At 43.1% G+C, this 12688-nt stretch overlaps 1 protein-coding gene across 1 annotated transcript in view; it reads right to left on the minus strand.

Moving 5' to 3' along the window:
- Nucleotides 1–8144, minus strand: part of AFF4 (AF4/FMR2 family, member 4) — a 30572-nt gene extending 22428 nt beyond the window's left edge. Inside the window, exons 1-4 of the mRNA XM_010185578.1 lie at nucleotides 8022–8144; nucleotides 4366–5157; nucleotides 2966–3010; nucleotides 1892–1978 (exon numbers count right to left, since the gene is read on the minus strand). Coding sequence (XP_010183880.1) covers nucleotides 1892–1978; nucleotides 2966–3010; nucleotides 4366–5157; nucleotides 8022–8144 — 1047 coding nt within the window. The remainder of the gene's footprint in view (nucleotides 1–1891; nucleotides 1979–2965; nucleotides 3011–4365; nucleotides 5158–8021) is intronic.
- Nucleotides 8145–12688: the final 4544 nt, after the last annotated feature.

Genomic DNA, 12688 nt, shown 5'->3' on the forward strand with positions numbered 1-12688 from the left:
TAACTCACTGGAATTCGGCGAAGATCCTGCTGCCAAGAATGACAGAGGGGAGAAGGCAGAGGAAATGATAGGCTTTGGATGTGGAGAGAGAAGCTGACACAGTTCCACGGCTAAGATGTGCAGCCACAAAATAAAGAAGCTGGCAACAAGTCAAAAGACTCAGAGCAGCCATAAATGGAATTTTTTGCAAACCGGGTGAAGAAAGGCAACCCAGGTCGATAGGTTCAAAAGAACACAACCTACCCTTTTTGCTCGCAGTTTTATACGACACAGCAAATAAACCCTGGCTAAAAGTAATACAGGCAAGGTTAATGGTGATCTAATGTAAAGAAAATAGAGGACAAGATTTATTTCTAGATATGCCGTTAAAAGTGAAGCTGAGACCTGTATCGTATGCTCTGCATTTTCAGCTCACTGGAGAGAAGCAAGACACAGCGAGAGAGGAACACGCAACGTGGAGGGCGATGACAACGGGGCTGCCCACAGCCCTGGGACACCCAACCAGTACAAGAACCCGAACTGCTTCACTGCGCACCAGTCTGCGGGAGCTCTGGGGATGTGCACTTACATAGGACCTGGAAACTCTGGCCAAAAAAAGGTGATGTCAAAGCACTCGCAAAAGACAACTGGTTTAGACAGATTACATTAGAGACCTCAGTGAGGAAATCTTTTTGAAATACTCCACTGTTCTGTTTTGGGGAGCAATTTGGATCAACAGGAATTGAGAGCAGCAAGTGGTGCTCTAGAATAGCAGCATGGTTTAGAAAAAGTGTAATCTTTATTATTATGAAATTAACTTTTAAAAAAACAAAACAGTTTAATATCTTCACTCTGAAGCTATGCCAGATTAGGGGTGGAGAACCTCAATCCATTTCAGAGATATCTTGAGTCTGGAGAAAAAATTACATTGCCGAATCAAATCAGTTACTGGTAATCAGCAGATACAGGAAACAAAACATGAACTCTTGAATGAGTCACCTATCGCAAGCTGAACTGTACTGGCTGAAGTCGCTGCCCGCAGCTATCTACCCTGCTTATCTCCACCCTGCCTACCCATCAGCTTCCAAGATACTGGGGACTGCAGAGCTGCTTTTCAAGGCAAACAATCCCCAGTGCCAGTTCGCCTGAAAACCCTGCAGCTGGGGCTGCCAGAGCCAGCCTCAGGGGAGGGAGCAAGCAGCTGAGAGCAAGAGAACTCCGTCCTCAGAGATGTCAGCTCAAGCAGGTCTCCTAGAAACGTGCCCTGCGCTGTCAACAGCAGCAGAGAGCGACTGATTTCTCTTCAGAATTAATAGCTTAAACACTACAACAGTTAAGCACATGGAAGTTAGGAAGAGGATCTTTTGGGAACAAGTGACCTGAACATTTCTGTAGGAAAATATCTGATTTTAAAATGGCTTTAATTTTTTTGTATTTGAAAATGTAAGATCTAACAGAACTATTAATGGACGAGGAAAATTCAGTTTATAAGAAAAGTACATTTAAATTTCTCAGCATTTACCGGGCAGCCTCCATTACTTTGCTAGATGGAGGTAAACTGAACACTTGCTTGGTTCTACACAAAATGGTGCAAAGCATTTCCCAAACAGGGAAAAAGGCTCAATGGCATTTTCAAGCTTCAGAAGTATCCCGAAGGTGTGAATTCGTGAAACAAAAATTAAAAAGTAAAAGGAATGTTATATTATAGACAACTTTGCAAACTGCTCTGTGTGTGTGTAAACCAGAGGAAAAACGACTACATTCTTCGTAAGGCTACTGCTGACAAACGTTGTTGTGAAGCAAGGAGAGACAGTGCACTGAAACACAGAACTGAACTTAAGAGTTGCAAAATCCTGATCTCTAATAGGAGTTACTCTTTCAACAGCTTTTATTATTCGACTACACCACTGACCTTTGTTGGAAAAGGGAATTTTGATGGTTCAGTTTTGCATGGCGTATGAATAGCAGTCAGTGGAGGAGGCCAAGAATGGGTCATCTCCTATAACCAGAACAAAAAAGGAAAGCTATTAACAAAATTAAAGCAAAGATTTCAAGTTACAATCTTGATTCAAATGGTAATCCTGTCTTCTCAATTTTCACTTCATTGTCCGCACTTCACTAAGCTTTGGATTCAAATCTTAATTTCCCTAATGTGTAACAAAGATTTTGCACATAAATTTTAAGTTGTTACCCAGGAGAACAGATAGTTAAGACACAATAACAAGCAGAAAGGCATAAATCAATGAAACTGGTTGGCCTGAACATACACTGCAGCAGAAGTCAGAATCTGATCATTTCAGACTGTGAAAAGCACATGAAGGATACAGGGGGAGAAAGAAGAATCCTGGGAAAGGGAAGCCTATGAAGTGTGAGGAAAAGGGAAAATCAAATGGCCGAAGCTGGAAAGTGCGTGCTTTGTGGATGTGCTTTGTGGATGTGCTTTGTGGACGATGCTCGGAGCATCTCCAGGGACCACGGAGTACTGAAGGTCAGAGCAAATGTCAAGCCATGGAGATGCCCAAGGGGAACCTGACGGTTCTTTTGTGAGAGCAGACATGTGACCAGGGATCATATCTGGGATAAAAGACTTGAGAAAAGAACCGAGGTGGAAGAGAAGGGCAAGTTCTGCTGTGGGGTAGAAAAAAACTTACTGTAACCTAAAAAGATACTGGACTGTAAAGACTGCATTTTGGTGGCAGAAATGGGTAACTCTGGTTAGGTTAACAGGGAGGTGGCCTAGAAGAACAGGAAGGCAGCACGGATATTGAGGAGATGATGTGCACCCCCAGCAATGCCCAGTGCCCAGAGCTGCTCCCAGTACTCCCCAGTCTGCCTGTGACAGAGGAGTAACGGAAGAGCCTTCCTGTAACGACTGACAGCCAGGTCAATTTAGAAGGCACCAACGAACTGCAGAGTACTTTCCACCTCCTTAATAATGTGTGTATGTTGAACAAATAAGTTATGAACAAAAGCACAGAGAACTTACTTTTAGAATTTCATCCACACAGCTCACATCACCAGATGCCGATGCCTACAAATCAAAACTCAAGGTTAACGTCTCCTAAAGCAAATTTTCCTTAAAAAATCCCAGGGGCTAGAAGCAGTTAACAATACACTTCAATCCTTATCATGATTCATATGGACTCTATATGGATGCAAACACACCTTGCTAATTCTTTTCAGCAACATTACTGTTAATATCAGATAGATCTGTATTTTTATGGTACGAGTCACATCCGGTTATGAAAAGCAAATACATGAGATCTATAAAACTGCCACAATAATCTCTTAACTTTTCACTCGACAGTCGCAGTGATCATAGGCAGTCAGTGATATTAAACACTTCTAGAGAGAGGGGAAGAGACTCATAGCTTTCACTAACTTCCTGGAAAAAGCCATTGGATAATATCTGAATTCAAACGCACGACTGTGAATGCACAGTGATGACAAACTGCCTTATGAAGTAAAACACACATTACAGCATGAATGTAAACCAGCAATAATTATGAAACTATGAATCTTCCGCACCCCTGACTGTTCCAAGCAGAAAGCCTACAAAGCCACTGTACGATTCACTGCACCAGCACATCAGGTCTTCACAAATGAGAAAACAATGTATTTTCCAATTTCCTTACCTGTGTCCTCGATCTTATTTCACTGTTTGTTGAAATCTCAGGAACAAAGCCTTTTCTCTAGCTACCACAAATCAAGTAGTTAAGCAGGAGACGCAATGGCATTTTATCATTTAGAAAGGCACTCTCCTCGTAAGCGAGCTGTAGCCAGAGTCTGTGCCTTAATGATTCAAGAATTACCAGACTCCTGAAGCCGTGAACCCAACAGCATTTTGTATCCAGCATCGCTGAGAAAGGTTCTGAATCCTGTTCAATTTGGTGTGCTTTAGGGTTAGCTTATTTTCCCTAGGTGAAGGTATAATAATCACATCTAGTAACTGCTACACGCTTCAAAAGAAAATCTGATCTATGCAGATAGTATCACTGGTCTAAGACAACACGGCTCCCAGTAATGACAATATACGTAGAGCTTGTCAAAATATTTGTGAATATCCTACAATTTCACTAACTTCTCACTACAGAGATACTCCATGAAAATTAGCCTCTCTGGGTTAAGATAGCCTTTCTGAACGTCTCATAGCCTTTATTCAATAACAATCACAGTATCCACATGGAAGCAGCAGAAGGCAAAAATAATGACTTCAGTACATCCCCATTTAAAATACAGGTCTTTGCTACATAATTTTAACATTAAAACCCCCAGTGTTTACTAAAAACTACATTTCGGTTACGTAGATTGGGATTTTAAAGAAGCTGGAAAATCCAGCCCAAAGGGACTTACATTGAAGAGGCCAGGAAAGAGAGAGCAACTTACATCTAGAGGTTGAGAAGGTATTTTCAGCTTGGTGAGATGTGCTTTGCTGCTGGGCTTCAGCTCGTTGACGCTGCTGCCGTGGGTTTGACTGCTGTAGTGTTCGGAGGATAACTTTGGTTCCATGGATTCCTGCCCATCCATCGGCCGGACGTACGCCGTGGGCTTCTGTAACATTGAACTGGACTTGGACATTAGTGAAGGTGGAAAAGATTGGTTCGAGTGTTGTCCGCTCGAAAACGAGGGCACGCGGGAAGGAGAGTCCCAGTTGGCGTCAGGATCCCGGGGAGATTTTGAACGTTGATGTTCTTTGCTGTGGTGATCGTTTCCATGAGATCTCGAATGGCTGGAACCCAACGAAGAAACAGCAGATGGTTTTCCAGGGCTGGAAGAACGGGGTTTGGAGTGTTCGGACCCATGCTGGCTTTTTTTGCGGCTGCTGCTGCTACTGTACGAGTCACGGTCGTGTCTCTGGCCACTACCGCTAGTGTTATTGCCACTGCCACGCTGACTGCCGTGTCCGCTCTGTAAACCCGAGGACCGTTTCTGAGATTGTGAGGAAGTGCTGGGTGCTGGTCCTACAGGAGTCCATTTGCTGCTCTGATGTGAGCCAGTATTATGTCTCTGATCACCAAAGAAACTTTGGTTTGATTTTTCATCTGGTGCTGATGGTACGGTTGGTTTGGGAAATCCAACAGGCTTTGGTAACGATCTGTCTCCTATAAGATCCGTCATTTCATCATAATTACCAAGCATGCTCTGAATACGACTCGACAGTTTGTCTTCTTTGCTGGTCTGCGAAAACAATCGAAAAAACAAACACTGCTTTAAAAAAATCACAACCTCACTTTCAGTTAATTGACTTGACATCTACTGCAGTTGATCCGAATTTCAGGGCTAAGATCATGACTAGCATCCGTGTGTTTTTTGCCACTGTTTCCAACTCCCAGTTTTAGTTCTTAAAGCAGTAATTTACCTCTAAAGCATAAGGAAAAGTTGTAGGAACAGCTGAACCAGCACTAATCAGTGCTTCAAATAATGCACTGCTGAGCTGGAGGCACGTTTCAACAGTGTAGATGCCTATTTCTCTTATCACAGAATGCATTAATCCTAAAAAGCTTTTAATTAAAGACAATCAGTTTAACCTCACCACTGTATGTCATTTTTTAAAAAATGGTATTTATACTGCCATAATTCTTGTTGCCAACAAGTATAAGACAGAACCCTCATCAAACTAGTGTGTTTCCCAAATCAGGTACACTGTATAATTACTCAATTTATCCCAACCAGCTTTAGTTGACTTCACACGGGTGGATTTGGTGAGCGAGCACAGGGAAGTGATGGGAGGACAGGAATCAAAAACGAATCCCTCAGCTTTCCTCCTGCAGGAAGGCAGTTCTCAGTCACAGCGTTTTGCTCCTTGCAAGCCAGCTGCAATTGGGGTAAGGGAATGGGTTTGCTTTCAAAGCGAGTTTTGAGCTACATAATGAAAACCTGAAATGGTACTTTTTTTAGCTATCCCAGAATTAGGTTATTTATCCAGTTCTGTTCAGCGAATCAAACCTGGCAGAAAGTCAAGCACAGGTTTAAAGCTGTATGAGATCACAAGCAGAGTCAACCCCTTCAAAACAAACTAAAAAAATCAGACACAAACGACTGGCGTGCCTGATCATTCTATCACATCAGGCATTTCAGCATTTAAGATTAACTTCCTATTTAAACATTCTCTTTCTGAACTTACCCAGGTCTGGACTACATTGAAGGTCAGGAATTTTAGCAACAGGCTAAAGCACTCCAAAAAATAAAAAGGCAATTTGGCAGGACACAATGGACAGTTTAATTGTTTTGAGGTACTGTAGCAAAAGTTGAAGATAACAAAAAAATTCGTATGGTTTTATCATCCCCTTTCATTATTATAATATATATATAATAATTATATATATTATTATATGATATAGCATTATTATAAATCTGCCAGTACAGCTGGTTACTAACAGTCCTTCCTTATTTTCAAGCCCTGCTTAAATGATTGATATGATGTTGCATTAAGAGGTGAAGTGATTTGGCAGAAAATAACCCTCCTTGTCTTCCAGCCCATTCTCAGATATTAGAGGGGCCGGGCAGACAGGTTGAGATTCTGAGTGAGCCAACTCAGCGCCATCAGCCCAGTACGACTGCGGGTGCACACACAGCTCACCGCACCCTCGGCAGAGTCGTGATGCATGGACTCACACAGCCACACTTGGGAAGTGCAGCAGCGTCCGATGGAAAACTTCTACAAAGAACTGAATAAAGTGCAGTTTATTGAAGCAAAAGAACACAGGTTCTTATGGCCGGTGATAAATACGCTGTCTGCAAAGCATGCACAAGTGTCAGGAGGTAAAGGTGTGTAACGAAAAGGTGACTCTATAGAGATTTCTAAGTTTTCCCAGGGAAGCACTCATGTAACCGAGTGGTCAAATCTTACCCAAAGGCGTCCCTATGGGGGTAAGAGAGGCTCAGCCCCATCGACTGATCCCAGGAGTCAGGAATGGTCCATGATGCGTGACTTCCTCTGTCGATGGTATCTTCCCTAGCGTCCCCCCTCTCTTGGGCTATTTTATACTATTTTCACCTGGACAGGAGGAGTCTGAGTGGCTCCAGTCATACATACCTGTGTTAGGATTGGTGTAAAATTCTCTCACTTTGATTTAAAGTTACAGGGTAAAGAAAATTCAGTGCGCAAACTCAGAACGGGGTGTTCGTGCCTTGAAGGCGGGTAGCCTTCAGGATGGAGGTGTGTTTTGGTATTATAATGACTTTATAATGAGCAAAGTTCGCACAAAGGACAGTATTTTGTCATTTTTTGACAGACTGTTGGCTCAGGGTAGTAGAAGTACAGCTTATCAGTACCACAGTACCATCAAGTTCCCATCTCTGCAGCGTTTGCAACAGAGGTTGGCCGTGGTGTCTCCACTCCGCTCCATCCTCCGTGTGCTGTTTCTAAGGTTGCAGGCTGTGCTGCTCGGGGAATGGATTCCTTGCATACCAGCTGCACTCCACCCTGGGAGCTTCTTTAACATTACACCTTTCCTTAATGTGCGAACAATGCCGTATTTTTAATAGAAGTTTAATTTCCAAATCACCTCTAGTAATTATTCCAGATTGTGAGACCACAAACAGTCAACTCCTTCAAAACAAACTAAGAAAATCAGATACAAACTACTGGCATACCTGATAATTCTATCTTATCATTTAAGATTAACCTCCTATTTAAACCTTCTCTTTCTGAATCTACCCAGGTCGGACTACACTGACTGTAGTTTAGGAAGTTTAGCAACAGGCTAAAGCACCCCAAACCACAGCAATTTGGCATGACACAACAAACGGTTTAATTGTTTCGGGGCGCTGTAGCAAAAATTGAAGAAAGTAAAACTATTTTATGGGTTTATCATCCCTTTTCTCACTCCCTACAAAGCAGCCCCTCCTCTGTAAGCATTATTATAAGTCTGTCAGTAGATCTGGTTAGTAACAGTCCATCCTTATAATTCAGGTCCTGCTTAAATACTCGGTTGACATAAGAGCTGTGGATCTAAAAAGAATGCAGATAAACGTAAAATACGAATTTACATCCAACTTCTGCTATAAAAACTGCGTTCGTAAGAACTGCACAAACTCACAACTTTGTATGGTTCAGCAAAGAGAGGAGAGTTAGGTGGAAAGGCTTCTTCACCCTGTTGAATTTCTTGATTTCGCCTTTCCCTTTCTTTCATACGCAGCACATTCCGGTCTTCACGGTTCATGTTGCTGCAAAGAAAAACAGTAATTTCTGATCACAAAAGGGAACGAGGAGGGAAACACGCGCATACTGTCAGCCCCTGCATCTGCTCTTCAGACTTCAATCTACCCCTCAGTTTTAAACGTATTAGTCCTTTCACATTAATAACATTTTAGCCTCTCACTGCAATTTCTTATTCACTTGGCTTCACTCCCTACTCTGAATATAGTGAAATCTAAGAGGATGCCAAACCAGAATAAACTTTTGAAAGTCTGAGGCTTAAAAAGCTTATTCTTCACGCTGCAGTCCAATTTCTTATACACGCAGGATTTAAACAGAGACAAATAGATTTAATTATAGACACTCATCAGTTAAAGCCAACTGGAACAGTTTGAACCTATGCCGGTTTACTATTAAAGGCAAAATGTGAGGCAAGGAACAGGAGTACCTGATCTCTGAGCAGCTCATTCACACCAAGACACTCAGATTGCAAACTATAGGCAGCTATACATTTAGAAAATTATAATCTTAACTAAGAGTTTACATCTGCATTTTACAAACAGAGGGTTCAATATTAACAAAGAACTTTACTATTTTTTACGGAGACAAGCATCATCTTTCCAAATGATACGTATCAATATTTACTCTAACTCTTGGGACCGAGGAATAAACCAACATTTGTATCAACAACGTCACATGAAAGGAACATTACTGCAAAGATCCACTGGAGATCAGAGCTGAGGCAAAGCCAGAGTTGATCTGGCTTTACCTACCCGGTCAATGCAAAATCAGTCACCAGAAATACCAGCTAATCACAGCCTTTACCACTCCTCTCCAGGCTTTCGTGGTAAAGCAAATGACAAACATCTCCATGGGCAGTCATTCTGACTGTAGAGGCATTGGGTTTAGGGGTTTTTATAATTCTTTTAAATTTTTTATTAGAGTCAATAGTTGGAATACGAGCCAAGTTCGACTTGTTTCTATCCAATCTTCTGAATCTCCGTGGAGAGATATATAAAGCGCCTACAATGTGTACTAAGCTATTAAAATCATAAAATGTGTAAACAAATGAAGTTAGTGGGGCTTCCTTAATTAACTCTGTACTTCAGACAACTGATTTGGCTCTTCCACAGCCATGAAATGCAACAGAAGAGAAATTTGCCCATGTTGAGGAAGAGCAATCAGTAGAGGCACTTTGAGAAGCAGAAGGCTGAGGCACGTCTGCTCATCAACACTGCTACCAATTAACTTCAGCATAACGGAAATTGCAAAAGCCAGTTTTCAGACCACTTGTACCCATAACGAACTTTTAAATCCCACTGTCCAAACGTCTACCACTGTGACCAAAGTCATGTAAATTTGGTGCTCCTCAGGTTTTTTCACCACAAGCCAGCGCAGCCACCAGCCCCATCTCACACTGGCACGGGCAGCTCCGCTCTCTCCCAGTTTCACCGCAGTCTGGTGGGAAGGAGCCCTGCCCCTTTGCCGCTCCCACCACCGCTGCAGATTTCAACCACTCCCCAGATTTCAACCTTTCCCACAAGATGAAAGAGCCGGGAGCAGCTCGGTGCACCCCTACCCTACCCTGAGGGCAAGAGGACAGTGTCTCTGCTCCTCCTCCCTGCACACCAGGCCTGGAAGCGGAAAATGCAGAATTCATTGATTTGGACCTGCTGCTATCACGAGGATCCTGCTATCATTTCCCTTTTTCTCTTCCCAGGAGGCCTGAGGAAAAGTGTGACTGCAGAGGAGGAGCAGAGCCAGGCTAAGGGAGACAAAACTAATGCAAGGACCAAGGCCGCCTTAATTTCCACATCAGGGGAAAGCAAAGTTCAAAAATCAAAAGAAATTAGAAAACAGGCCTAAAGCACAGCACAGTATTTCCATTTTTTGGAAGTCTAATTCTACACGGTTTGAGTCACTATTAGCGCACAGTTGGCCACGCTGGACTCAGCACAGTTCATTTAGTGCAAGACTTCACTACCCAACCGACTGTTCAAACCTCAGGCCTTTGCTCCAGCTCAGCATGAAGAGGTGGAAGAAAGCAGGAAATCCAGCAGAAAGTCCACAGAAACTCCTGACGCAAAATTAACTCGTGTGTGTCCTTTCACCACTGTTAAGTGCTGATCTGCATGTGCAGAGCACATGAACTAGTCGAGCGACATTCGAATCATCCATATCAGAAACACGACTTTCATTTCTCGTTCCAACATCTTTAAATCCTATTTGGTATTTCTGTTTATCCTTAATCCGAAAAGGGCACGGCTTTGGCTGGAGTTTACTCAAGCAGTCATCATCTTGGACTTTATAACTCATGTCCGGAAATGGCGGTGTTGCTGCTGCAGCCTCCTCCTGCTTCCCACCTCCCACCCCCACAGATCCCAGGCATGGGACTTCTGGGCCACATTTTCAGTTTAAATAAAACAACCAACACCACACACACAAAAACCCAACACACCCACACTGCCGAAGTTTTACTGGTGTTAAAGATAAGAGGACCTCGGCAAATGCCTGGGCACAGGCAAAGGACCAAGCCATTTCTCACACCTCTCAAACCACAGCAGGCATCCTACAGCCCATCCCTGCACCAGTTCAGCCCCATCTCCCCAGTAAGGCAAAGCCCCCAAAGGTGAAGGTTTGCCCGAGGAACCCTCCACGCACAACCCCCAAAAACTGATCCCAACCCACCTCTCAAGCAGGCACTAGTGCATCTTCAAAGCATGTTTACAATACCTCGACTTCCTTCTAGATATCCTCATTTAACTCAAGGGGGTTTTCCTGCCTGAATTGGTTTCATAAGCAAGAGAAATCAAACAGTTCATTTATCCAGCGCCGGTTAATCGGCTGTGATGAAACCCAAATTTTGTTTGACAACATTTGGCCACGAATGATAAACAGTCTTCAGAGACAAGACACCATATCCAGAGCTTCGTGCAGGGCACATCCAGCTGTGCAAAGTGCAGAAAACTCTAATGATTATTACTTTATTTAAAAGAAAAAAAGGTGGAAAAAAAGCTGGAAACCCTATTTGTAATAAGAAACCGTACATTTTCTGAAACCATTTTAAAAGACCAGAAACTAAGAACTATTTAATACTTATCACATAAAAGTGAATGTGTAGCCTTCCAGCTTTCTATGTTACGGTAATGGAAAAAAAGCAAAAAAATTAAAGTATTTCCTACGAAAAGGATCCAGCTTTGCACAAAGAGAACAAACAGTGCACTTCTCCAGGTAGAGTTTAAAGAATAACCACAACGTTGCAAATACAGAAGTGCTACAAGCAGCAAAGCGTCTTCACAGAGTCCTATAAAACTGAAATAAGGAACAAAACGAAGAACAAGAGCTGACAGAGAATTCAAGTAATACTCATACGTGTCAAGAAACAGGAAAAAACCACCTTTCGAAAGGCCGAGGCGCTGTGTTTTATTTCTCCCCTCGCCCCTTGTGTCACAGAGGCCGCAGTTTTCCGCCGCTCTGGGTAACAGCGGTGGGGCTGTGCCAGGGGAGTGCTGTTTAGCTTGGGGTGGCTCCAAGTGCAGCGCCATCTGCTCCACCAAAGCAAAGGCTGGTTACACCTCAACGACAGCTCCCTACCAATCGACTCGTCATTAGGGACGCTCGCACAGCAAGCTCGTTTTTATGTCCCAAAATCCCAATTTATGTCCAAAACTCTCATTTTTAGGGCACAAACTCTGATTGTTAGGGCCAAAACTCTGAGTTTTAAGGCAGAAATACACATTTTAGAGCCCAAACTCTCATTTTTAGGCACCTGCGGGAACAGAAGAAAGCTTGAGCCACGATCTCGTTTAGATATTTTGGTGAGAATGACCTCTTACATTCCTCTGTCTCTAGAGGAGAGCTACCCCTCTGTCCAAGGCTTCATTAGAAGGTCTGAGCTATTGGTAACATGAGGAAAATACAATTTTATTCACAATACGATGCAAATACAAACCAGCAATTCATCATTAATATAAACTTAAATGTTTCTTGTTTTATTATATAAACATAAACGTTTCTATCCCACCCTTCCTGTCAGGGATTCCTCCTGCACGTTCAACAGGGAGATCATAAAGCGCTGCAAGAGCTGGACAGGAACATCTTTGAACTTCTTGCGAGGGTGGGAGAGCTTTAAAAAGCAAATAAATAAAAAAAAGCAAGGTGGCCTAGGTCAGGTTAATGTTTGATGAGAACTACCAGGGAGGCAGCGCGAGCACTTCGCTGCAGGCACTTCTCCTTCCTACTCGGCTCCAAAACACCACAGAAATCCCCGAGAAAGCGCGATACGCCCGGACTTGCTGCTGCTTCTCAGATAAATGAGCACAAATCCTTCACCACCGTTAGTCGGGAAAAATTCCACGCTGCTTTTTGTAAGAGCACGTTGCAATTCCAGCGTCTCAGTCAAGTGATGACATCCCGCTCTGCAGTTTTATCTGCCCAATTCCCCCTTCATCCCTCAAAACTGCACTGGGTTACTGGAGGATCAGCCAGCATCTCCTACTCGAGCAGCCACCACCCTGCAACGATGGATAAAAGAATTACAGCGATGAGCTGCAACTCAGCACTAACTAC

This window comes from Mesitornis unicolor, unplaced genomic scaffold, assembly GCF_000695765.1.
Source record: "Mesitornis unicolor isolate BGI_N332 unplaced genomic scaffold, ASM69576v1 scaffold15715, whole genome shotgun sequence".
In the NCBI taxonomy this organism is placed as follows: domain Eukaryota; kingdom Metazoa; phylum Chordata; class Aves; order Mesitornithiformes; family Mesitornithidae; genus Mesitornis; species Mesitornis unicolor.